Source organism: Notechis scutatus, chromosome 1 (assembly GCF_049901735.1).
Source record: "Notechis scutatus isolate UNSWTSFEM ecotype Mainland chromosome 1, rNotScu1.2, whole genome shotgun sequence".
NCBI lineage: Eukaryota > Metazoa > Chordata > Lepidosauria > Squamata > Elapidae > Notechis > Notechis scutatus.
Genome location: NC_142009.1, coordinates 193,329,571 through 193,357,419, shown reverse-complemented (window position 1 = coordinate 193,357,419; position 27,849 = coordinate 193,329,571). Strand labels below are relative to the sequence as shown.

The following is a 27,849-nucleotide window of genomic DNA, read 5'->3' as shown; positions in this document are numbered from 1 at the left end:
ACCACATGTTTTCAGAAAGTCCTTTATTTCACCTGAAGTTATTTGTGGGTTTTTCTTTGCATCCTGAACAATTTTCCTGGCAGTTGTGGCTGAAATTTTAGTTGATCTACCTGACTGTGGTTTGGTTTCAACATAATCCCTCATTTTCCACTTCTTGATTAGTGTTTGAACACTGCTGATTGGCATTCTCCATTCCTTGGATATCTTTTTATATCCCTTTCCTGTTTTTTTTTCCTGTTTGACTACATTTTCCTGCAGATCCTTTGACAATTCTTTTTCTTTCCCCATGACTCAGAAGCCAGAAACATCAGTGCAGCACTGGATGCAAGATGCAAGGGTCTGTCAGGAGTCCAGGAACTCATTGACCTTTTATACACACAATTACAAGCAAACAGACCACAGGTGAAGATGGCTACCTGTAATAGCCATTCAAACCCCTTTGGGCTAACCCGTGTGCATGTTACCAGGCCAAAATCACCAGGGTATGTAAACTTTTGATCAGGGTCATTTGGGTAGTTTCTGTTGTCATTATGATTTAAAAAGAGTAAACACAGTTTAATATAATAAATGGCTTCAGCCAACCACTAACCATGAGTGAAAAAAAAGTTTTTGTGTTATCATTCATATTCTCTGAAAAATGGCCAAGAAATCATACATTCTGCCAGGGTATGTAAACTTATGAGCACAACTGTATGTGACTGTACCTGGTGGTTTTACCACGCTTTAGCTGCTTTACCAGCACATTTCCATACAGATTACTGGTGACTACTGGTCTGTGTATGTCCTTGTTTATAAATGGCTTCTTTGCCCTTTTTGTATAGTGTCTAATAGCATTTCTCTCATTTTGCTGCAAGATAAGGGAGTCAAATTGAGATAATTTTTGAAGTGAGATACAACAACACTACAAAAAAGTGCTGAATTTTCAGATTTTCAGTTGTAGTAATCAGCTCTGGCTAAGCCATCTTTGTAGCTTCCCTCATTTCACCTTTGAGCAAGTCTTTGATATTTAAAGTTCAGTGGAGAAAGGTTAATGGGTGACCTCAGTACACTTGGTATGTGTATTACAGGAAGTCTCCAGGTTATGAACCTCTGGCTTATGAACAATTCCTAATTACGAACAGGCTGCTGACCAGCATTATGAGATCTGACTCAAATGGTGGATGAGGCTTCCACCTTGCAAATTGAAGAGCCACCGAACACAGTGCCTCCATGAGAATCATGAAGTAGTGAATGAATTTTTAATATACTAAGCAAAGCGCTATCAGTGATTCCTGAAAGCACAGTGCAGCCTCAGCAAAACTTCACCCTGAGGAAAACACCGACTACTGTATCTACCATTTATTTGCCTATCATCTTCCCACATGGTTTATATTAGTGCCGAGTTGCTTTTTGCCATTCTTATATCACTACTTCCCATTGCAACCTTTCCCTGCCTTCTTTCCCTGCCTGTTTCTCTGAAACCAGTTTCTGCTATGACATTTGTTTGCAGCAGAAAACTAGACAGCAGGGGTTTTGTGGAGCTTAGTTTGAAAATGTAAAGTAAATGTAATGTATCTGTCCCTCTTACAGCTAAGCAGCATTGATTTAGGTCATGTCTGGGGGGCATGTTGCTTGCAACACCATGTTCTCTCACAGGAGACAGAGACTCTAGCATGTACTATAAGTGGTCTCCACTCTAGGTTTCATTCCAGGTTCTCAGAAATTAGAAATATACAGTTTTTCCTGGCTGATAGGAGCTTGGAATACACAAAACTTTTAAGTTTAAATAATTCAGTTTATAATCTTTAAAAATTTCCTAAGTTGCTTAAGACACAGCTTTTGTAAAAAAAAAGTACTCAAATAATAATTAAAAAAAACAACTAAATAAGTTTATAGGTTTGGCTTAAAACCACCATTGGGACCAGAATCAGCATTACTAAGCAAAGCGGTTGTTAAATGAGTCACTCCTGATTTTACCATCTTTTCTGTCACAGTTGTTAAGCCAATAACTACAGTTGTTAAGCGAAGTATGCTGTCTTTAAGAAGAACTAGCTTCTCCCATTGAATTTTGATGGTCTGAAGTCAGCTGGGAAGGTCGCTAATGGTGATCACATGACCCCAGGATCCTGAGACTATTGTAAATATAGGCTGGTTGCCAAGTGTCTGAATTTTGATCACATGATCGTGGGGATTGTTGTGACAGTTGCAAGTGTGAAGACTGGTTGCAAGTGCAAAGACTTTGTAACTCTGAATGGTTGCTAAACAATGTAGGTCAACTATTAAAGGCCCATAATAAACTCCTTCCATGGCAGTAATAAATGATTGCCACCCCAACTTCATTTGTTTAAAAGATGTGATGAATTGTCAGTGCACAATTCATCACATCTTGATAATACATTTTGAGTTTGTACAAAGGTCTTATACAAAATTCAGAAGCTTGATTTCATTGGGAGAGGAATAGCAAGGCATCTTCTCCTGTTTTTTGCCTTAAAAACTGGATCTATCCCTTTCTACTTGACTCACTGTTGTCCCATAAGCTTCCAATAACCCAAATTAGCAATGATACTTCCCCTTCTATATAGTTATCTCAAAAAATTCAAGCATGTTTAACCTTATCAAATAATCCAACATTCTTTATTAGACTAGAACACAACAGAATAGAATAAACAGAGTTGGAAGGGACCTCAAGGTCTTCTAGCCCAACCCCTGCTTAGGCAGGAAACCCCATACCATTTCAATGGTTACCCAATCTCTTCTTCAGTATTGGAGCATTCACAACTTTTGGAGGCAAGTTGTTCCACTGATTAATTGTTCTAACTATCGTGTTTCGCCAAAAATAAGACCCTGTCTTATATTTTTGCTACCAAAAAAAAGCACCAGGTCTTATTTTTCGGAGGGGAAATGTAGTCCACTGATTCACCTCACTTGCGCCCGTCACCCCTGGCCACCTTTTCACCATCCGAGGCCTTCAATAACTTCTTCTGCAGCCAACAAAGCTGGCAAGGCTTTCCTGAAGGCCTCTGCAGCCAATCGATTGATCTGGAGCTCTGTTATTGGCTGCAGAGGCCTTCAGGAAAGTCTTGCCAGCTGCAGAAGAAATGGACCCACTGTAAGGCATCCAGAAAGGCAGGTGTCAGGGTGTGAGAGGCCTAGCTACAACTGTCTGAAGGTAAGCAGTAGGGCAGCTCCACACCCCCACCCTAGCTTAATTTTTACCCGATATTGGTACACTGCTATCATGTCACCCCTAGTCCTTCTTTTCATCAAACTAGACGCACCCAGTTCCTGCAACCGTTGTTTTATATGTTTTAGCCTCCAGTCCCCTAATCATCTTTGTTGCTCTTCTCTGCACTCTTTCTAGAGTCTCAACGTGGCGACCAAAACTGGGTGCATTATTCCAAGTGTGGCCTTACCAAGGCATTATAAAGTGGTATCAACACTTCACATGATCTTGATTCTATCCCTCTGTTTATTCAGCCTAGAACTGTGTTGGGTTTTTTTGGCAGCTGCAGCACACTGCTGGCTCATATTTAAACGATTGTCTCCTAGGACTCCAAGATCCCTCTCAGAGTTACTACTATTGAGCAAGGTACCACATATACTGTACCTGTGCATTTTGTTTCCCTTGCCTCAATGTAGAATCTTTTTTCACCATTGAATTTAACTGAATATTGTACTTATATTGCAGCACTGAATATTGTATTTATCCAAAATACTTATAAACCATATACATAAACACACACACATAGACACAGATGCACACATGATGTAAATTTAAAGGCACCGAGCTAGAAACCAGGAGACTATGAGTTCTAGTCTCACCTTAGGCATGAAAGCCAGCTGAGTGAATTTGGGTCAGTCAATCACTCTCAACCCATGATATCAGACTTGGGCAATAAAGTTAGTCAATTCTTGTCACAACCAATGAATCAATACTCAGTTGATCCAAGAAAAGCAGAACCCAGACTTGTGGGAAGAATGCTAGGGGGAAAAAAGCATAGATCTAGAACTAGCTTTGTAATATTCATTCAACTGATTAGCTCTAATTTATTTAAAGCATATTCAAGTTTTCTCAGCTCTTTCATTTTGATATAATGAAATTCTTCCAAAAGATTCCTCCAATTCTAGTTGGATGGATAGACAGATGGGCCTGACTCAATCACTCAAGTTCTGAGATTATAAAATTTTAAGTAAACTATAACTGGCTATTATTCTATTCAATATTTTGCCAAGCAAAGCAAATAATACACATACATAGAGCCTAAATAAGTAATAATTTTTGCTCACCAAGAATTTCAATGAAGCAACTGATTTCTAATACCACCACCATCGCCACCTACTTGTTTAACAATTTTTGTTGCTTCTGTGTTTCTCCGATAAAATATATATTTATATTCGTCCATCCATACTTCTGCAAGGCGAACTTGATTCCTGGTAATCACTTGAGTCCCTTTTGGAAAGGTATGGGGGCTCTTGCTGCGAAACACATGACCCACAACTGAGCAAGGTATAATTTCCAACTGCCCCCCACACTGCCACACCTGAAAAATACAGAGCTGTACTCAATAAAACTTCCAGTAGCTGCTATCAGGTAAAGGTGCTGCAGGAACACGTATGTACTAAAAAGATTTAAAGTGTGGCGTTGCGACACAAATAATACTAAAACAAAGTAGTCTTTTTTTAATATGAACTAAGCATTAATTAATAATGTGTTGACCAAGCCACGGATACCACTCCTAGAATCTACACATTTTATTTTTCTAGGCTATCGTTATCACATGGTTAGGTTAATTTATCTGCTCTGTCTATAGAGTGGAGATAAACGTTTTAAGAAGTTTTAGCCTAATGCACACAGTCATGTTGCCAGTAAAGGACATGTGAATACTTTATTAACTTACTCGGAAAGACATTTCTAGATTTTCTCCTCCCCATATTTCCATTTCTTCATCATAGCTTCCAATTCTATAAAAATAGTCCTTTGATATTGAAAAGAGACCTCCTGCAAAAGTTGGTGTCCTGCCAGAGGGCGGGAGAGAAAGTAAGAGAAAGCTTTATGAAGCCAGGAACTTGTCCATCTGATTGAATAAATACACACACACACACACACACACACAAAACCTTAACCTTATCTGTCTTCAAATAAATCTAATCAATTGAACTAACACCAAGCAAATACATCCAATGTTACACAAGTGTAAAACCCCTCATACAATGAAATATCTTACTAATTATGTTCTTTTGCAGTCATATCCCAGCTTCTTGAAGAAAATTTGGAGTGTTATGAGAGAGCAGTGGAATTTATTCTATTCTAAGAAAACAGTATGTCAGTGAAATGACATCACTAAATATAATTATATATCAAAGTCAGCAACAGCAACCCATCAACAGCAGTGGAGCATACATTTATGAAAATCACTGACTGCTTTATGAACTTATGCTGTAATCTATTTCAAAATCAGAAACAGACAAGAGTTTCTCTGGGGTTAAAAATGAGGACTTTTGATATCTGAGGATAAATAATCTTAGCTGATTTGACATTTTTTCCAGCCTAACATAGTAATATTGCTACAGTAAAATTAAATCACTGAAAAGTCAACATGTTCCATAACTTTTCAAAAGTCAGTCATTACAAAGAAGTAAAATAAAATGTAAATTTCAAGTGAATATATATCTAGGATCCAATCTGGGTCAGAGGTTTAGACTTCCAAGTTTTCAGACTTACGTTGGAATTCAGCATGGAATTCTTTCAAAGATTGCATTGCAGTTATTCAGTTATATACCATCTTTATTAATTAAATTTATTTGCCACCCATTTTTCATTTCGAAGCAACTCAATTTTTACATTGAGTGGATAGAACTTATTTTTTGTTTTAATTTTTGCACACATTAAGTGGACCAAGCTCTCTTTAGGTGCAAATAAATATATTTAAGAGATGAAAATTGGATAGGCGGATACATCATATAAAAACATAGAACTTTTTATTCTTTTGTATTTTATTAAATTTTACAAATATAACAAAACTATCGATAAAAGCAATTAACTCATGTTTCATTACTTACTTAATAGGATAGGTTTCATCTTTCCTTTTTTTGTTTTCATGTTCTGGGAGAGATTCCCAGCCAAAGGATAAACTCCAGTCAAAATTTCCCCTGTTGTGGTTTTGACCATAAGGAGAAGGTTTATTAAACTCAAAAGTATTGAGGTCAATAGATGAAATATCAGGGCTTACAACACAAGTATAATTTTCAGCTATTCTGGCTAGTAAAGGTTCTAGCCATCCATAAAAGCACTCACCTAAAAGACAGAAACGAGCAAACAGTTTTATCACCTCCACAAGAACATTTCAAATATACTTCAATTATAAATACAATTTTAGTCCCTAGAAATTATTTTTAAGAACTGTTCTCCAGGATATTTTTTATCAATTTCATAAATTGATAAATTTAGTGTTATTTATTGATAATTGTTTATAAACTGTTGGTTTATAAACAATTATCAATAAATAACACTATATATGTACTGGCAACAGAAAATATAATTAATTTTAAATATTTCTCCTAGCCTGAAAGTTATTTGAAAGGGAAAAAAAGTTAACTGTGTCTGAAGCCATATATAGAATATGGTTAAAAAAAATCTTGAAATTTTAATTAACCCTGTGAATAAGCCAAATATTGTTTTATTATATTTATATTAAATTTATTCCTCAGTTTTCAAACTTAATACTGTTATTTTGGTAAATAACAGCCAACATATTAACAAAGGCACAAAGAAGGGCAAGAACAAAGATTTACACAGATATAAACAAATTCTAGATTCTTCTACATTGCTTTTTTAGTTTATGTAAGAAAATGGAGAATTAAATCTGTGAATAAACTTGGATACTTCTCTGAAATCTGCAAAGTCTAATTTCTCATTTTTAAGAACTGTTGCAGCTGCAGTTCTTTCAACAGCATATCCATCCACTGCAGAAATAGTTTCAAAATTTAAAAAGTTGTTCCAGGGAAATTTCACAAAATAATTCTATAGAAGTAGCTGCATATTCTTTTCATCTTTTTTTCCTTATACATTTTACAAGTAGATGAGTCTAAGTCCTGAGAAATGGAAATAGAACACCTTTGCCTACTACTGTACATAAAGGTAAGAAAGCAAAGTAGTAATATTAAATTACTAATTCTGTTTCCTCACACTTAACTCTCTTGTCAAAAGTCTAAGTACTCAAAAGAATAGTTCTAATACGGGTTAGATTTTTTTTTATTTCTCCTGTTTACTGGAAGGAATTTTGAATTACCTAGGAGGAACATTAATTTAAATTAAAATTGCCCTTTCAAATATAATGTTGTTTAAAATTTAGTGACCATACCTAGGAAAGAAGAAATTTTAAAAAAAGACTGTATTCCTTTTTTTGTTACTTGGGCTAATTAGAAATTGATATTCAGTCTAACCAAGATATCCTATTCTTTCCCACTTTTTTAAAAAATCAACTTAAATCTCAGAATACTCAGTATACTTCAACTTGTTCTTTAACAAATTCTGGCAATATTCACTGGTTGTTTTTGTTAAATTCTGGCAATATTTACTTGTTTTTGATACTATAAAATTATATTGGTTTAACCTTTTTTGGTGCTTGGAAGCAAACTGTTTTTGAATTTTAAATGTGCAAGGAATTGGGAGCCTGCTGTTATTCAAGGAAAGAAAAGTATTCCACGCAAGTTCAGAGATGTTTTTCTTTCCCTATTTCAAGATCCTGAGACTGGAAACGTACTCCTGGTCAGAGTTTATAAGTTTTAGAAGACCTGATAGAGCAATCACTTCTAACAAGTGAGCAGTCAGCAGCACTTGACATATTTAGGTGTTATTGGAAAGTCATGAATGGTTCTGAAAAGGGCAGAGAACACTTGTGTTTTCTAATCATGGAGATCCACAGTACCATTCACTGAGCACTGGTTTTAGTTTTATTCTAATGGATAAAAACAGGGTGAAGGAAAAATATACATGTGCTGATAAATATTTTTTATCAAATCACTATTTCTGTCTAACAATTCTCTGCCAAGAATTCACTTACTTATTTGGAATTACTCAATTATTAATAATTACTCCTTCTGAGATTTGCCTTCAACTCTATTAATGTTCAGAAGTGTACCTTTTAATTTCTGAATTGCTAGTAAGAAGTTATGACGGCAGCATCTCAATGTTCTCAAGTTTAAGAAGTAGCACATTAAATGATGCAGTGGGGGTATGGAATTCTAAATCTTGTCTATTTTCTCAGTTCTTCTGTAACACTATAAAAATCCCAACCATTTTATGCATTTTGTATGCCAGATTTTGTGATGTAACCCCATTTATTTAAATACCTACTTGAGAATCTATCTTTGACTTTTAAGAAACAAAAAACTATTTCCCATCCCAACAAGATGAAAGATGTCACCTGCAATGCTTCTATTACATTAAAAATAATTCAAAAGAAAAGCATACATTTACTATATATTTATTGTATTGCATTTCAGCATACATTTCATATTATGATTCCTTTAGAGACATGTAGCAGGTTTTGCGGTTAAAACACCTTGACCTCAGAATATTCATTCCAATCTGGAAAAGAGCTCACCAGAAGTAACTTGACCCTGAAAAGAGCTATAGCAGCTCTCCTAAGTCAATGCCTTCTAGTTTTAGATTAGATAGAAATTCAATGACAGAATAAGGATAATATGATCTCAAATTACTTAGTGCTCTTCTAGTGTTCAGTGAGCTATCTAGACATACTTACAGTGTGCATCCAAAAAAGTCAGGGTTTCTCCAGTAGCTACTGAAGCACCTAACAGCCGAGCAGTGATAAGGCCCTTTCTTTCCTTTTGTCGGACAACTTTAACTATTTGGAATTGTTTCACGTAATCATCTAGTTTATCTTTCAAGTAGTCTGAAAAGAGAACAAGTCATTTTCTATAACTTCAACAAAAACAATGTTAAAGTTTACTTTAGGATCAGTTCTTTAGTGAAGAAAATTGAAAATGATATAATTTTTCAATGACCATGGTTATAGTTCTAAAAGCTTCCTTACCATCTGATTACTAAAAAATGAACAAACCACAAATTAGGTACCACCTTAATTCAGCAAAACTGTAATTGTTGACACTTTCTAGTGAAGTTAAGCTTTGGCAAATTTTTGTGCTTTTGGAAAAATTGATTCATATATTTAGTTGGAATCAAATGAACATTATTTTGTATCGTTTAAAGAAATTTGGCTTTACAATCAATCACTTTATAACTGAATATTGTTACAGACAGGTGTTAACGTTTTAAAAGAAAAATTAAAGATTAGCTCATCCTGACTTAAAGAGACAATGGCCAATGCTTTAAAGATAATAAATTGTTGATGGAGAATATTGTTTAAGAAATATGTTCTCAATATGAATTATTTCAAGGCAATAACATTCCACCAAGTCCTATATATACGCAATCCAAAATGATAATCTTAGTTCACAATGGACTATACACAGGCACTTTTAGAATATTATTCAACTGCATGAATGGTTGCGGCAGTGTCATGCAATAGGAACAATCAGCAAGAAAGATGATGATGTTTTAATCAGAATGATGCTTTTAGAAGACAGAAGAAAAAACTGGACATGGACAACTGATATACTAGGAAAATACTTACCGATTAATAAGACAAAGAGGCATATCCTATGCCAAATTTTACTATGTATATGATTAAACATGTAATATCAGCTAGTTTTCCCCTTTGATAACAAAAACAAAGATATTGTTGATTAGCTCAGAACCAAGATAAATAACTTATTCGCCACATATACTCATTCTTCCCTTGTTTGCAGTACTGAGCCTCCCCACAATGGCTTTAATGGCTTCAGTTACTAGTTAGGTGACTACAGAAAGAATGTGGATCCTGTATTTCAACAATATGTTAAGCTGTAAAATAGCCAGTAATGGGTTGCTAAGAGCTCCAATTTTGACCACTTGACCGTGGGAATGCTGTAATGGTTGTGTGAAGTCACTTTTTCCATCATTGTTGTAATTTCAAGCAGTTGCTAAACGAATGGTCCCAAGTCAAGGATTATCTGTATGTGAATGTAGGTACAGTATATGGAAGGTGGATATTTCATCTCTTGAAAGGGCTGTTTCTTCTTTATTGAAGAAAAATGTGTATATTTCCAGGTTATATTAATTAGAAAAAAACCAAGTATGAAAATATCTAGAATTTATAGATAGCGTCTTACCATCTACACTGGCATCATCTACCAAAATTATTTCCTTCAATAATATTGCAGGGGAAGTATGCATCACACTATAAACTGTTCTCAGAAGAGTTGACCATGCTTCATTGTGAAACACTATGATAACACTTGTAGTAGGCAGTGGAGGACAGCGCTTAAATTTCTGTTCAATACATCTGGGGGATAAAACCATAGTTTATGGGAAAAAATGAATAAGACTTGTTAAATCTTAATTCTCATGGTACAGATAATGAGCTTTGCATGTACAGTAGAACTATTTCATCATTATTTAAAAAAATGCAATGAAAGTAACATGGCACAGGTTTCTAAGAATCTCATTCTAACAATAAAATGATAATCTATGTATACTGTGTGTAAAGGTATATGGAAATAACCTTGAGAGACTGAGCCCAAAAATGCTGTCTAGGGAATGTTCAGATATAAAGATTTAGAATAATTGCCCACAAAGCTGCATCATAATTAACAAATTATTCAAGTTTAAAATAGTTTAAACAGACCTCTGCTGAAAAATTGTGTTAATAGCAGCTTAATCAATGTATTGGAAGTGCTCATATCACACATAAATTTTTCAAGATTTCCTAATATTTTTTAGATGCATGATTTGCTACGATCAACTACTTCAGATGTAGGTATATATCGGTATGCTATACCTACAGATGTAAGAATCAGCAATTATTCTATTTATTTATTTTTATATATTAAAAAAAATATAGCCATCCTATTCACAGTGACACTAGGCAACTTACAAAAATAAAATCCCAATACAAAACCTAATAAACCCTTGTGACAACAATCAAACCAATCATGGGCCCCCTATCACTTTGGGGTCCCCAGGCCCACTTGCAAAATCATGTCTTCAGAAAGACTGAAGGAGAGTCAAGATGAGGGCCAATCTTATTTCCACAGGGATGATGCGACATGGGGGGGAGAACTATAATAACAATAGTCACAGTTCACATCTTAATACAGAAATGGAAGCTCAAGGCAATCTTTTTCAATGCTTTACATATGTTTAACCAAAAACTAGAATATTTGCTTTTAAATTCAAATACATTTCAACGTACTCAGGAGGTCGTGTGTCTGGTCCTAGATCTCGATGTAGAGAAATCCTATCACTTGCAAATGCATTAAAACAATGCTTTTCTTCGCCATGCTCTTTCTCTTTCCGTTCATCTGAGCTTAAACTGATCATTTTAAATGCTTTACCAGAAGCCCCTGGAGTATTAGGATCCTGAGGGGGACGCTCAAGGTAAGGAGTCAGTTCAGCAGCTGTGTAATATCCTGGTAAACAATGCTTCTGTTCAGCATTATGAGTCTGCCTAAGAGGTGCTTTAATTTGCATTTTTGGTTTTGCAGCTTTAATGTTGTTCACGGCATTTAACACTAGATCTAATACAGTTTTCTTTTCATCATGAGACGGCATTCCTGGTTCCTCATTAAATTCTTGAACACCTACTTCTCGTTGTAACAAAACCAAAAATATTAAGAAGACAAAAATAACGAAGGTAAACTTCCAAAGTTTCTTCTGGGAAAACTGTTTCATTATGAAGCGCCGCAGCATTCTCATATAAGTCATCGTGGAGAGTCGACATATAGAAGTGCTTCAGAAAAAGTTTTTCTTTGATACAAAAAAGTTCACAAAATGGGAAAACCTGCAAGATTTTTTAAAATGTTAATCATACTAATATATGTTTATTCATAAAAATAATTGCAACAATTTAAATTAATTAATTCACAAAGACACTACGTTTCAGGGTTATTGAAATAATGTTCATTTTCTAAACTTAGAGTATTTGAATCCCGTAAGAACCCTTATCTAACCCATCTGCCAATTTATTCTTATTCCTCGAGGTGCATTCTTTAATATCTTTTAGATCAGATCCTCTAAACATTTTAATTATTAGCCATAAACAACCACTTGGGGTTATGAATCTCAAGGGAGTTCACAATATTCTGTTACGTGTCCCTCAAACTTCAAAATGAGTCATTGTGTTTTGGAAGTGTTCCAGCTTTGTAAAGGTACTTCTATTTTGAGTGCTTTGGGTATGAACCAACTTTAAAGTAGTCCTTTTCAGTTAATGCCTGTTTCTCAGTTGATCACTTTTGGAACATTCCAGTGGCCCATTTTGGGGACTGAAAAGACAAAAGGTTTTGCACATCCCAAATTAAATTTCCATTTTCCCTTTCAGTATCCTATATGCATTTTCAGATATTTTTCTTTTTCAAATGAGACTTTTCTGGTTGTATTTTTGATTGCCAGGCAGTAGAAGAAAAACCTCTAGTTGCAGTATTAACCAACAGATTATTTATATCCAGTTCTATGTCATTTGAGAGGGCAGAGAGGTTAAGCTGCATTGCAATGTTATGCATTTATTTGACATGGTAGCAATTCTAATTTTCCAGATGGATGGATACTTACCAGTTTGTCACTCACATAACTTTTTTTTTTTTTTGCAATAATTTTTTTCTGTTACAACAAAAATATCCATGTGTGAATAGTGTGGTTCCATAGTCTTACATTTTGATACAAATATGACAATATTCCTCATTTAATATAGTTGACAATCTTTTAAAATTTGGTATTAATACATATATTTTATTAAATTATCAATCTTGATTATTCAATATTACAATGTTATTTTTGTGTCAATCTCTATATTCTTAATCTCACTCCTTTTACTTCCAATTATATAATCATATTTGCAATGTTTACCAGATTATATAGTTCTAATAACAATTCACAAATTTATATTAAATTATAATTTTCCACTGTTTATCCCCTTTTTAATTTCTTAATATGCCACTATTATATTTAAATCTCACATTACTTCTGAATGTGTTGATACCTGCTAGGCACTTTGCTTTGGAGAACAAGAACTATGTCTAAATCAGAATAGTATATACTATTTATTATTTGATAAGCATCTTGCCCAATCAAATATTAGAGATGATCTCTTATGTAGCACTGGAAAGAATATTGCTCTACAACAGATGTGTGCTAGCTCTTCAGCCATATGGCCTTATGCAAGCCTGGCAACCTGCTGTCTTAAATCTGTTTCACATATTAGTTTTTGTACAGCCAAAAAATCCGTCCAAACTGTATATATTCTTTACTATAATCAAATTATTTGAAGAGTTGCCCAATAGCCGTATGTACAAAATCTGTATCACCCTTCAGTATTATGTTCCATATTAAATCATTTTAAAAATTATGAACATGTAGGAAAATTCTAGTTCAGAAGTAGTCCGGAATGAGCCATACCAGCAAAGTAAAGTATTTTATATTCATTACTCAGATTTAGATTTAGATAAAGGCTCAGCAAGATGAGCAAGGGTCCAGATTTTCTAGACTCCCTAAACCACTGGCTCAATGAAAGATCACTGTGAATACGCTACTGCTCCTGGACAAAGATCTGTTAACACTACCCTTAATTTTTTTCCAATCCAAGGGAGAACATTGTTCCAGCCACACTTAAGCTCTTTCAGGCTGAAATGCTAGCTCAGCTTCTTTATGGGACTCTGGTTGCACCTCATCTTGTAGGATGTACCCTGGAAAGGGTACAATCTAAAATCAGAGCAGCTCTCCAGATACCATGCTGTATCTCAAATGCACATCTACAAATGGGGACACATATGATAAAACCTTAGTCAACTGTGTGTCTAGCTTTTATAAGCCTTTGGTTGAAATTCGATTTGTATCCTCAAAGGCTTAGCACCATTAATTCTCAAGGACAATTTTCAGTCCATTTGGATCGAGGCTGTTCAATATAATCTTTGAAATCCAAGGTTCTCTTCCATCAGAAAGCTTTCTCAACTGATCAACAGCAAGTGTGATTACCTCTATAAAAGCTGAAGTTTTAAGAGTTTACTGGTTTCCAGCATTGAGGTATGTGTTGATACAATACCAAAGAGAAAAAATATCACCAATGATCTTAAAGAAGCAATTGTTGCTGCCCATCAGTCTGGGGAAGATTATAATGATATTTCCAAACAATTTAAAATCCACCATTCTACAGTGAGGAAGGTTTATTCACAAGTGGAAAACATTCAGGACAGTTGCCAATCTTCCCAGGACTGGATGTCTCAGCAAATTCACTCTAAGATCAGATGATGCAATGCTGAGAGGTTGTAAAAAATCCAAGGGTTACATCTCAGAATCCACAGGTCTCAGCATATTCAATGTTGAATGTCTTAAATGTTATTTTGTTTATTATGCATACTGGTCTATGACTACAATAAATTGATTATTGACTAGATTGGAATGATGAAGTTTGGGGAACTTAATTAAAGATAGAAAATGAGATATGAACATAAAAGGAAGGAATTTAATCAGTTTATTAGATCCAGTTAAAAATAGATATGTTATTTCTAGTAACCATTACTGGACTTTTGCTAATTAGGATGGATGACACTTTAAAGATTTATAGAGAATGTGATGAGATGCGGGATGAAGAGATTGCTATATTTTAAGATATGGTATAAGTTGCTAAAGTTCTTTAGAATTTATAAAGGAGGGTGTTATTTTTTCTTCCTCTTTTTTCTTTCTTTCGTTGCACTTTTATCTTTTCTTGTTTTTTTTATAGTTTGTATTAGCTTTATCTGTATAATGTTACCACTGCAATCCTGACTAACAGAGACTGAAATAATCCATCCCATCTAGAACACTCTATAGCTGGAATCCAACCATTATCTCCACAACTTGTTCAAAAACAGCAGGTTGGAAATGGGGTAACAGTTACCCAAGGTGGCTGGGTCCAAATAACTTTTTAAGAAGGGACATTTAACTGCTTCCTTCAAGGTAATTCTTCTTGATCTTTGCCTTTTTGTGTCCTCTATGGCTGCTTGTATTATCCAAGAAGAGCAAGGATCTAACTTGCAGATGGCTGAGCTCATGCTAGAGGACACTGTCAACTTCTTCAGATATCATAGGCTTGAAAAATCCCAAATTGCCTGGCAAGACATTATTTCTGTCATCTCATCAGTGGCTGCACATCTACCAACCAACTGAGATCCAGTATAAGAGTGTAGAGAAGGGTGGAGATGGTCTTGAAGAAAATATACAACACCTATTGTATTATGTAAACACCAGCTTAGCCAAGTAAGATAGGAAAGGGTAAGGAAGAAATCCAGACTGATCCTTAGTATAAAACAGAGAGAGAAAAGCCATCAAGCTTTCACAATTCAATACCAAAAGAATTCTAATATTTATTGGGTGGTCCCAGCTTAGTTTACTTCCAAGAGAGAGAAAGTATCCTCAAAATGCTTAGAAATTGCTCAGATGTTGCTAGAGCCTCTAAGGGCCCAGTCATGCAATTAATACTGCTAGATGGCGCTCTGAGAATGCAGTAACCAACCATGGAAAAGTACCCATACTTCATTGCTCTTAGTGCCACAGAACAGGCGCAAGTGTGGACTCATGCCTGTGTCTGATCATATTTTACTCATCTTCTCTTCCTGTGTTCTCCCCAGTAAACCAAAGACCATCTTGAATCAGCAAGAGTGTCAGGTCACTTCAGAGCAGCCCCATCAAAACTCTTGCCTATCTTGATCCTCCATAGTTCAGCCAATCTATCCAAGAGTTATCTGCATGATGGCTGGGAAATCCCCTAAATGCCCAGTGAAAATAAAGTGGGTCCAGAAGGTGCTTGGAGCAGATCAATCCCCCTATGGAGATTGGTGCCGATTGTGAATTCCAGCAGCTGGACAACTAACTGATATTGATGTCCTTGACCTTCTGATCCTGAATTCCTCCAAGGTGAATACTAGTATCATGGGCGTACCACAATAGTTTGTGTCATGGTAACTTGGATGGATGGATTTGATTTAAGGGTGGATTTGATTTTGATTTAAAACAAGTCGATTTAAATATAATTTTTAAAGAGCAACTGTCATCTCATGCTCCTCCTCTGACCTGCTATTGACTCACCAACAATCCCAACATTGCAGAATATACAGCCTCATGCTATATAACTCAGCTCCATTTCATGCCGAATAAACTAAATTAATGTATTTTTAAATAGAAAACTATCTTTAGATAGATTTTAGTCCAAAAGCATTTTATTAAAACAAATTTGATAAAAATAAAAAAAATCCAATTTAAATTTTAAAAAATCTGATTTTTTAAAAAATTTTTTTAAAAAAACCATAGATTTTTATCCACCATGGTTGCCACGTATGCCACAAATTCCTGACAACTCATGCCTCCCATTCATGGAAGATGTCATTTCCCAGTACATAAAGAGCTGGGGAGCCAGCCACCAATGATTTTCACATAGTTGCTCTTACTTTGTTCATGTAAGTCATAATTTACATGAATAAAGTAAGATTTTTAAAACTGTAATTCATTCCTCTCATTAATAAAATTAAAATATTTCAAATATGTATATACAAATGCATATTGCATAACTGCATACAAATACTTTGCACTGCTTTTTAAGCCATTAATTTCTAAGCAACATTTAAAGTTGGAAAAATGTATGGTTGCTATTTTACTTAATAGAGATGTTACTCTGACATGCATATAGTGACATGCAGTGGTCTCTTGTTTTTCTGCTTAAAATATGTGCTTAAGACTAAATAAATTATATAACATCATTAAAATCTGCTTCAAGTCAGTTTAAATTTCAAGGCTCGTCTAATTAAATACATTAGCTTCTAGCAAAAAGATAACATATATTAAACTAGTGTGATCTTCCTCACAGGGTCTTCCAAAACTTAGAGCAGATACCAAGAAGGTCATTCTCATAATTCTGCCAGAAGTACTTTCACAGTGGCTGAGTAGAGAGCAACACCTCTCAAAGACCTTAAGTCATGAACTTTATAAAGCTAACCAATTCAGTTAAACAAATCCTTGTGATTATAGTACATTATACTAAGCTTGGTTAATTTCAATTATAGCTTTTTAATAGCCTACTGTTTTATGCAGACATTAGTGCAATTGCTTAATATGTGATTCAATGTATTGTGTGAACCAAGAAAATGGGATAAATGCAGTAGTAACTTGATCTGTTATATAAGAACTTAACTGCTCATGCAGTGATCCCAGAATACTGGATATTAAAAGGGGGGGGGGGAATGTCTGGACAAAGCATGGATTAGCTATAATTTTGAGCATAGCACTCAATTTTGCAGATGTTTTGTTGCAGATTCTACTTTTATATTACCATATTAATAACATTTCTTAAACTATTGGCTTTCTTTTAGTCAAACAGCACCTTACTATGCACACACAAGAGGGCATAAGAGTCTTAAAGAAAGCCCAAATTATAAAAATTCTTAAAAACAAAACTTAATAAAAACAAAATGTTGAAAGACTTCTAGAGCGAAAGTCAGATAGGAGGAGGAATGTAATCGCGCTGTGGATAAAAGTGATTGGAGCTATGGACAGAAAACTGCAACAATTGAAAGCTTCAGCTTTTAGGAAACAGAAAGGATCTGTTCTGTATGAATGAAGATGTACACTATTTGCATATTTTAATGAGAGCCTAACAGTTGTATAGTGATGACTGGTCTCCTGCATGAATTCTTATGATATCCCATGCTAACATCATTTTATTTACAATTAGAAGAATAATTTTTAAAAACTTACATTAAAAATGTCCAAGAGCTCATGTGAAAACAGAAATCTTTCAAGAGTAGCTATGTTTCTTTTTTAAAAAATTAATTTGATGTAAATGGATGCCATCTAGTGGCATGACAGATGCTATAGCCTGCAGGTATAGTATTGCATTACCGATTCTCAAGATACATATTAATAAACATTCTTAAGGGAATGAGCAGAAATACCAAATTGCTTCAAACTCTGGATGTTTTGGAAGAAAGCATTTTAAAATTATTTATTTCAATGTAGGATATAGATATCTTATTGTAAATAAACCAAAAATGGGGGACAAATTACTATGAATTCTAATCTCAATCCCATTTGTATAAATAGTAAATATAGTTGTCAATGCAGGTGGCAAGCCCATATGAATGGTTGAACAAGCAGCATTGACAAACACAATAAAAGTATACATGCAGAGATCCTATATGTTGGCTGTGAAACTAAATCCAAAGCTGTTGTATTGCTTCCTATTGGCATAATTTGTATTATGCCATAAGTATACACTATTCTAAAAATTTAGAGAAAAATTGCTTCAATTATACTTCTGGTTAAATTTGGGGAAGAGGAATGAGTGTTTTCAGCTATAAGAGTTCCATAAAATGTAGTTTATAATTGCTTTTCCAAGAAAAGCCTTCATTTACATTGGGAAACAATCATTTATTGTTTGAGTTCAACAGATGGGTAGAGAATGACTGAGTTATCTTGTTAAGCCTGGTGTCATTCTCCAGTTAGCACAAAAAGAAAAAAAAAGAAAGGGAAGCACAGTAGAACATCAAATCTATCTACATGGTACAATATAGGTTATAGAATACTGATAATTATTACATCTCATCATTTAACTCTTAGCGACCAGACTTATGAACAGAATACTGAGTATTGCCCTAACACAGAGGTAGACAATTAATTTCCCCCAGGACTCATATGAGAAACTGGGATAGTGGAGGGATGCTGGCCCACTCCACCATCACCATCCCCCACAGTGGACCAGACAGGGATGGAAGTGATCCAGTTCTTTGACATCTAATTTAATGAAAGCATTAATAACCCAATTAGAATGCTTTTAATAACTATTGATATGTTATTTTAAATTGTCAGATTAGGATCCATATGCATAACAAAATATTTCAAATTATATGGTTTTGGATCTGGATCCATTCAGGTGAATTATGGCCTGACAAGTACACTAGAAATGGTTTTCCAATGCTACTAGATCTGTAACAGTGCATATCAGAATGTTTCTTTAAGAGCAAAAATGCCTTTAAAGACTATGCCATAATACAGAAAATTGTGTGACTTATTATGCAAGACTTCATGATTTCTGACAGAATAGAAATATAGGATGAAGCATAGAAATATTCCCCTCTATATCTGATTCCAAATCATTTTCTAAACCTTCATATTTTAACAGAAAATTGTTTTCTATGTTGTGACCCATTATAACCATAGGGGAAAAAACATTCTGAAGATTTAAGTCTTCAATATATTTACTGATTACATACAAGGGAGATTTATGAAATCAAAAAGTTTCTTCTGCGTAAGCATTGCCATGATGTCAGTCAGACAAGTTTCAGTTAGGCAACAAAAGGAAATATTTATAGTAGTTTAGCATCAAATGTTTTGTTTTTTTAAAACCACATCTCAATGCCCATCATACCTCAAGCCTGCTTCAGATTACATCCCACATATTCCAAAATGTTCTTGCAAACCGAGCAATTGCACCTCAGACTTCAGGGTCCTACTAAAACACAGTAATCCCGAATACCATTGCACTTTGCTACTCCTCTCTTTAAGTCAACCTTCCAACCTTCCACATCACTCCCGGAAGCAGTTCCTGGAAAGATAAATGCAGATTAGACCTGCCCTCTTGCAACTTTTACATTCGCCTTCACTCAAAACCCAGAGGTTGCTGCAGACCGTAGGGTGCAAAATTTGGTGTAATATTTCATGCTAAGATCTCTCTCTGTGTGTGTGTGTGTGTGTGTGTCTCTCCCCCGTTTCTTTTACCATTCTAAAACCTATACAACTAAACATGATGGGTTTTGACAAGGCAGTGCCTGAATTGTTCCATTAAGGGAACATCTAGACGCCAAAATTTTACCTCACAACCAAGTGCTGTTAGAAGTAACCCGAATTACGAGAGGCTTCTGCACTTTTTAACAGTTTGGGGCGGCATGAAGGAATCATTCCGACGGGATAGACAAGCGCCAATGCGCGATGGCCCCCATCCCAATTCCCGTCCCTCAAAGCCTTTGCATAAACCACGCTACCAAACATGAATGCCTAAATACTGCCCGGTCTCTCGAGGTAAAAGCGAGAGGGGTGCGTGGGTGGGGGAGTCTTGCGAGGATGGGGCGCCGTTTGCTCTCCCCTCCGGTTCTCAACAGAGGCACCGCCGACGCGAACTACGAAAGGTTTCGCAGCAGCCCTTTAAAGTCTTCGAGAGAGTTGAGTGCGGGAAGCGGGCGAGAGAGGAAGAAAACAATAAAAGAAAACACGCCGTTCTTCCGAAGACAGACGCCGCAGAGCCCTTACCCCCCTTCCTCGCCTACCTGTGGCCTCGACCAGCCACCAGCGGGTGGGGAAAGCAACCTCGGGCGCTCGTTGCTGGGTGGTTTCTTCCTTCCCTTCCCCCCCTCCCGCGCAAGATCGGCGGTCAAGGGAAACGGTGATTGGCTGATAATCCGCCGCCCGCGGTGCCCAGGTGAGAGCCCAACCCGAACGCGACTACGCTCGCTTACGGCTACTCTTGGAAGTGCTCAGGTGAGGCGAGAGCTCCTCCTTCCGTTCTTTTAACGGAAGGCAAGGAGGCCACGTGCCGCTGGAGTGGCGGCGGGGGGCAAGAGAGCGAGGAACTTAAGAGAAAGTCGGAGCGCGCGGGCGCGCGCGCACCGGCGATAATTGCCGCCTTTGCGACGTTCCGTTTCTGACTCCCTGTAGAAAGCAGTCAATTACTACCGTAGACTAGGCTGGTTGTTGTATCGTGTTTTTAATACTTCCCAATTGCAAAGGCACCCTTTATTTCAGTTTGTCCCACCCCCCCCCCCGCCTGTTGAACTTGTCCCGAAATATTGCAAACTCTCCCTGGGCAAAAAAAAAGAAAAAAGGGGGTATTGATAGTTTGATGCAATCATTCGCCCCAACTGAGTCCTGGATCCCCCTGCAGGTTTTATCTTGGAAGTTAATCCAATAGCCCCTTTGGGTTACTTTGCTCTATTTCCATCCAGGTGAATGTCCCTCCAACTGAAAAGTAAAACCTATCGCTAAAGGTGCTTTCAAAAAAGGATCGGGTGCTTGGAAAAAGTCCAGGTATAAAATATCGGGATGTCATCCAATGCTTCATGGAAGACCAGGTTCTTCAATAAAAAAGGAAATTAAAAAAGGAAAAAGTGGTTGTTAAACGCTAAATTGATATGCCACCCTACTCCTAGTGACTTTAGAGTCTGTGTCAGTATAAAGATGTGTAAATCAGGTAAACTAAAGAACTCAGGCTTATGTCTACAAACTGTTTAGTCAAATCCAATTTTGGTCTCCAATTGTGGAATCGAAAATGACTTAATGGTACATAATAAAAAATTAAACACCTTTAAACATGTTGACATTTGACACAAATTGTAATTGACAAATTGGGCCCTAGGTGTCCTGATCCTTATTGCCGGATAGAAAATAGGTATAACTGCATGCCTTATCATGAGTATTGGAAAAGTCTCATAAGAAAGCGAGCAAACATGCTGCTGAACTCTGTCTTACCTTCTAAAGCCACTAGATACTTGCTGTCCACGTGCAGCTTGGCTTGGGCTTAATTTTCTTGTCCTTTTATTACCTGATAAAAATGGTGCTGCATTACTTTGTGGACATGCCAGATTGGGGAAGAGGGGTGCAATTTTCTTTGCAGTCCACAATTTCTTTGTTTTTCCTCCCCTCAGAAAAGTGGCGAACAGTTCTGTGGGCCAGCCAAAGAAGAGGAAGAGTAATTTCCAATGCTGCCTGCCAGCTTGAAAGTCACTCCCGTTCCTACTGCTTTTTGCTCATCCATGATCATTTTGTTTCTCCATTTAAATAAGGAAATACCATTAAAAGTATGATCCAACAGGTCAGGGTTTGTCTATATATAAAATTTGTGGATTTGACTCCGGATATACCTGTTGTAGACATGTGCCTGAGTTCTTTAATTTACCTGATTTACAGATCTTTACACTGACACAGTCCCCAGAGTCTCTGGGAGTATGGCGACATATAAATTTAATATATACTAATAATCCTAAGGATCACTGGCTGGCATTCTTCTTTCAGTTATTCTATTGATATAAGAGATGCATTAAAATTAATTTACTTTTCCAATCATTTCTTGGATTTGCTTATTGAAGATTTGAACTTGCTGGAGTTCTTACTCTTAATGTTTTTTCATTTGAATGGATTGGACAAGATTTTCCTGTTCTCCATTTTGTATCCTGATTATTTCCAATACACCAAATACCGAGTTTAATAAAAACTTATACCATGATTTTTTTTATTAGTCCCAATTGTATGGTATTTTTTTTATAAACATTATAATTTGTTTAGTTATTTTTCTGCTGAAATTGACAGTTCAATGAGTCATTAGAATCTTAATTTACATTCAAAAGAATGTAAAACACATATTTGCCCAGAATAAATTCTGACTAGTTTCATGTTAAATACTTTTAATGATGTGAACATGTTTGAAACCTTAGCCATTACTAGCTGGATTGTAACTATAGTATCTGTGATTTCCTTACTGTATTATGAATACTGAAAATCAAGAACACTAAAAAATAACAATAATATCAATATAAATTTGAGGAATCCATGGTGCTCTCTAAGCTTGCTTGTTTTCTTGCAGATATTTCATTACCCAAACTAGGTAACATCATTGGTGCCAGACTACCAAGCCCAGAGAGCACCAAGGATCCTCATTTCAACCCAGAACTACAAATATTCTGCTTTATCAGTATATATTTCCATGGTACTAATCTCCCATTCCCTGATTTCTTGAATAAATTATTTTATTGCACAGTGTCAGTTCCTTGCTTTATAAGGCACTGGAAATCTTTCTTTAGTATACAAATATCTGTATACAGATTTGTAATTCTAAAATATCTTTGTTTCTTAAGAACTCTGAAATCCATTCACCTGATTTCCATAAAGTAATTACATTTAACAGTTTAATTGGGATGGCATTAATTGTAAATGTGAGCATTATTTCTCATACTGATAAAAGTAATACTGTTATCAGAACAATTAATAGATGAGATTGTCCAGCTTTCACCAAAATAAAAGCCCACAAGTCAGTATGTTCAAGTATATCAAAATATACTTTTATATACTTTTATACTTTTATACTTATGGTTTTACAACTTTAGATTGCCTATATATTGCTTTATCATTTGAAAGTAAAATAGTTGCTGGAATTCTTATAAGCTTAAATTTCTTTTAAATTAGTAATATTATTCAGAGGCTATGGAAGCTGCTTGATGAAAAGAAAAATGACAGACATGGATGGAGTCACACTAATTATGAAAAAGTTCTTGGAATGCTGAAGTGAAAGACTCAGAAGTGAAAAAGTTATGCAAGAGAGTGATTGCTGCAAACAATGAGACAAAACTATTTTATTATGGGGATATAGAGAAAAAAGATAATTGCAAAGAATGTCAAAGAGAATAAGGGATTTAAGATTGGACACAGCAAGGAAAATATAGAGTGATATTGATAAAAATAAAAATCTATTTTGGAAGTAGGTAAAGACAGCTGAACAAGGACCTTCCACCAGAGTATTATTAAAAATAAAAAGGATTAAATGTATTTGTGTAAGGGAAATTTGTAATGACATTAGAGATGAATTGGTTTAGAATGTGAGTATGTATATGTTTGTGCTGTACATAGTGACGTTTTGCTGAATAAAAACCAAATGATTTGCAGTGACTGTTAATTATTTGTATGCAATTGAAAAAACACACAAAAACCTGTGTACTTTGTAGTTGAACTTGTGTACCTTAATTCAAGTTTTATTACAAATAGAAAAATGAAATTTTAATATGTGAAAATCCTGATAGAAACTTAATAGGCACTAAATAGTCTTTTGCAAGGAATGCTGCTGAAAGAAACCAAATGGCTGTGTATAAGAGCATGTTTCTGCCCAAAATTGTTGTTATATGGAAGCATGTTAGGTGAAATGTTGAACGTTGAATGCAATGGAATGGGGTAATTAAATGCATGTGGTAATACAAGAGATAGACATGAGAACACATAAGAACTGAATGTTTACGGAATACAAAAATAGGCAATCCATAAAGAGGTACAGGTAGTGCTTGACTTACGACCACAATTCAGTCCAAAATTTCTGTTGGTAAGGGAGATAAGTGAGTTTTGCCCCATTTTACAATCTTTTCTTGCCACACTTGTTAAATTAGAGACACGGTGGTAAAGTGAATCTGGCTTCTCCATTGATTTTGCTTGTCAGAAGTTTGCAAAAGGTGATCACATGACCCAGGGGTATTGCAACCATCATAAATGTGAGCCAGTGTGCAAATTTTGATCACATGACCATGGGGATGTGGCAACGGTTGTAAGTGTGAAATATAATCATAAGTCCCTTTTTCTCAGTGCCATTGTAACTTTGAACAATCACTAAATGAAAGATTGTAAGTGGGGGATTATCTGTAATATGTTGGAATGTGAAGGGAAAAACCCAAGAAAATTTCCTCTAGAATTGATGAAATTCTCAAAATGAGGGAAGTGACAAGTTTAAAGAAAAATAACCAACCATAAAGCAAGTTATGAATATTAGAATGTTTGCAAGAACAGAAAAGTGGAGACAGAGAATCGTGTTGATATGAATTATTTTCCTTGTTTCCTTTCCCTTTTGTTATTTCCTGTCTTTTAATTTCTACTCATTTGCGTCCAGATCACAACTTATTAGTGAAATGTTTTGAAATCCAGTTTCTAATTTGAATAAAGTAATATTCAGAAGGTATCCATATTGTGGCAGTTGATTAGCTGCTAACAATCTGATTAATTTTTCTTTTTTGAAGATAAAAATGGACACTTTTCAGGATTTTTTTCTTGGAAATACAAAGCAGTGAGAGCACCAAGGCTTTCCAAAAAAAACATTGCCAGCATCCAAAGTGTTAAAAATGGAAAGGGGATCCCTTGTTTTATGCGACTAGAGGTATGAAGAACTTAAATATTCTATGAAAACTGAGTGAAGCAATAGGAAATGGAAAACTGACTCCACTCCCTACTCCAAAAACAGAGTAGAAGGTGAGTTGCTAGGCAACCTCATATGGAACACTGGCCTTTTTCATGAAGATAACTGCACTTACCTCTCTGGCTCCCTCACGGGAGTTAATTCAAAGGCCATGTATTAGAAGGAAGGCTTAGGATATGAAATACTATTAAAATATTGATAAAAGCTCTAATAGAGTCTTTCTACTTCACTGGGCAGAGAGTAAAATCAAGGAAGGAAGAAAGAGATCCACTGTTCCCTCATGGAGACAGAATGGCTTCAAATGGCTTATCTGAATCCAACCAGGTGGAAATGTGGCTGAAAGGCAGGATATTAAAAGCTCTATTGGAATCAGAATTAGTGGCACAGTATCTTCCATAAATTTTTCATGCAAATTAACACACCGATGAATGGAATAAACCTTGGCTTTATTAGCTGTTAAACTGTTCTTCCTTCCTGTTTACATTTAGGGTGGCCGAAGAAAAGGGCAGGAGCTGAACGATAGAGGAACAAGAAGCCAGTCATGCTGCAATTTAGATCAATGTGAAAGATGCAGGAGATGTTGGTGTTCTCGTTGAAATCTAGCCCTTCTATCTACTTTTATGAATTATAAAGCAGTGTTACTTTTATCCAGTGCAATATCAGAAGACCAGAGTTTTATTAGCAATATCATTGTACGGGTCTGGAATATTGTCCTTCCTTTTCTTTCTAAAAACAGTCCACCCCATTTTAGTGGTACTTGGATTATTTGCTATGGGAATAAGAAGGATCCCACCTAATAACTAGAATAATCTTAGGCTATTTTCATCCGGCAAGTTATTCTTTAGTAGCTTTATTGCGCGATATCCCCTTAAGCCCTTCAATAGGAAGTTTCTGGGAATTACAAGTTTTAATCCACAAAAGAATTAAAATGCCTATTGTAACAGTAATAAGCAAAATATTGTACATAACTGGTCTTCCCACATATAACTAGACTTCAGTTCAGTGTCAAGTGAAGCAAAATTAAGTGCCTAAAATAAACATGTATAGATGAATGTAAATCTTGTCCTATAATGGTTACAGATAACAGTCTGAAAAATGGAGGGAGAATGTAAAGTTGAAGTAAAAAGTTACTTCCTTTGCTGTTAAAATCCTTGTTTAGGTATAGTTCGCATAAAAGGAAGAGTTTTTTAAAAAGCAAAACCAGCAGAACTAAATAAAGACTGTTGGTGTACTGTATAGCAACAACTGGTACAGCAACAGGATGTGGATATGACACACAAAAAGGAACCAACACTCAACCACAAGGATGAATCCTTAACATCACTCTTTGAAAATTGAAATTGGATTTAAGACAGGAAGTTGCAGGACCTAATCACAGAACCCACACTTCTGCAATAACTAAAAATAGATTTGAGAATCTATTTCTATATAATCATATACAGTAAATATTCACTTACTTTTCCAAAACAACAACCTGTAACACTGATTGATAGTTTTCAAACTTCATAAGATACCAATGAGAAAATTATTTAAATATTTTATACGGGGCCTGAGAGTTGGACGATGCAGATATAGGTACAGAGCTTTACATGGTATAGTTTTAATTCTGCTATTTCTCTTGTATTAATACCATACAAGATTGGTTAAAAACAAGACCATAAAGGAAGTAACAGTGGAATTTTCTGCTTTGCATTCCCCCTCCCTACTTCAGGTAGACTCACCTACATACCTCCTTTTATAAGAGGAGTGTCAAACTTGATCGTGTCACGTGACGTATTGTGACATTTTTTTGCCTTTGTGGAGCCGGGGTGGGTGCCAGTTTGACAGGCCTGTTTTATAGAACCACAGGCAGAATTGGCAAGTAATAACTATTTCAGGGCTAATGCCCACCTCCCCTGAAAGAACATTTAAACTTCCAGCTACTATACCCAAGATTCAAATTGTTGAACCTAGTAAACCTAATAGATGCACTCAGCTGGTTCCTTTCTGTATTGGGGCAACAGAAAAACAGTATAGCTAAAGGTTTTCATAGATTTGTCACATGTGGAAAGGTACAGACCATCAGTCCTGTTTGGTGCATTTCCCCAAAATGTTACAATAAACACTGCTAGCTATAAAAACTGTTTGATTTTAATATGTAAGCCTTAGAAAAATCCAAATGTGGCAAAAGGAAACATTGCAATGTGTACTACTTTTTTTTAAAAAAGCAATCTTACCCAACCCAGATTTTCCACAAAAAATGTAATAAAAACACTGGAAAAATGCATGATCAAGGAGCTATTCTTTCCCTTTAAAAATTACTGTATTTACCTTCAACTGATTTAGCAAATGGTTGGAAGAAAGCAGATTATGTGAACATGTTTTTGAGACAAAACAACAAAAATGGTTGGGTGGTGCATATATCCGTTTAAACTATAATATATTCAAAATAGCATAGGCATTCATTGGATCAGTAAAACCAAAGTTTCTCAGAAATAATCTTGTCTGGAAATTCTAAATCTAGGCAGGCAATAAATCACTTGATAGTTATTTGTCACAATAGCCCAAAGAATCAATTAATAGCAAGTATAAGAGCCTATTGTATCTTTACCAGAAGTGATAATAAAAAGACAGCACTATATTTACTCAGAGATATACATAACCATTTGGATGTTAATCCTTGTTTTTGATTTAAATGTTGGGCTTTAATGTAGGCAACTGAAGTTCAAATATCTCCTTAAGTTTAAGAACTCCATGGTAATTTTAGAAAAGGCTTCATTTCTTAGTTTAATCCACTTTGCAAAAGATGGAGAGA

At 35.5% G+C, this 27,849-nt stretch overlaps 1 protein-coding gene across 3 annotated transcripts in view; it reads right to left on the bottom strand.

Annotated features, from left to right (window-relative positions):
- Positions 1 to 20,600, bottom strand: part of GALNT3 (polypeptide N-acetylgalactosaminyltransferase 3) — a 34,682-nt gene extending 14,082 nt beyond the window's left edge. Inside the window, exons 1-8 of one of the 3 annotated variants that reach the window (XM_087949801.1) lie at positions 20,366 to 20,600; positions 19,488 to 19,664; positions 11,295 to 11,882; positions 10,213 to 10,385; positions 8,745 to 8,894; positions 6,040 to 6,274; positions 4,878 to 4,995; positions 4,320 to 4,520 (exon numbers count right to left, since the gene is read on the bottom strand). In XM_087949801.1, coding sequence (XP_087805927.1) covers positions 4,320 to 4,520; positions 4,878 to 4,995; positions 6,040 to 6,274; positions 8,745 to 8,894; positions 10,213 to 10,385; positions 11,295 to 11,806 — 1,389 coding nt within the window. In that variant the 5' untranslated portion in view covers positions 11,807 to 11,882; positions 19,488 to 19,664; positions 20,366 to 20,600. The remainder of the gene's footprint in view (positions 1 to 4,319; positions 4,521 to 4,877; positions 4,996 to 6,039; positions 6,275 to 8,744; positions 8,895 to 10,212; positions 10,386 to 11,294; positions 11,883 to 19,487; positions 19,665 to 20,365) is intronic. The other 2 variants (XM_087949802.1, XM_087949803.1) reach the window with 2 other exon arrangements.
- Between the last annotated feature and the right edge of the window lie 7,249 nt (positions 20,601 to 27,849).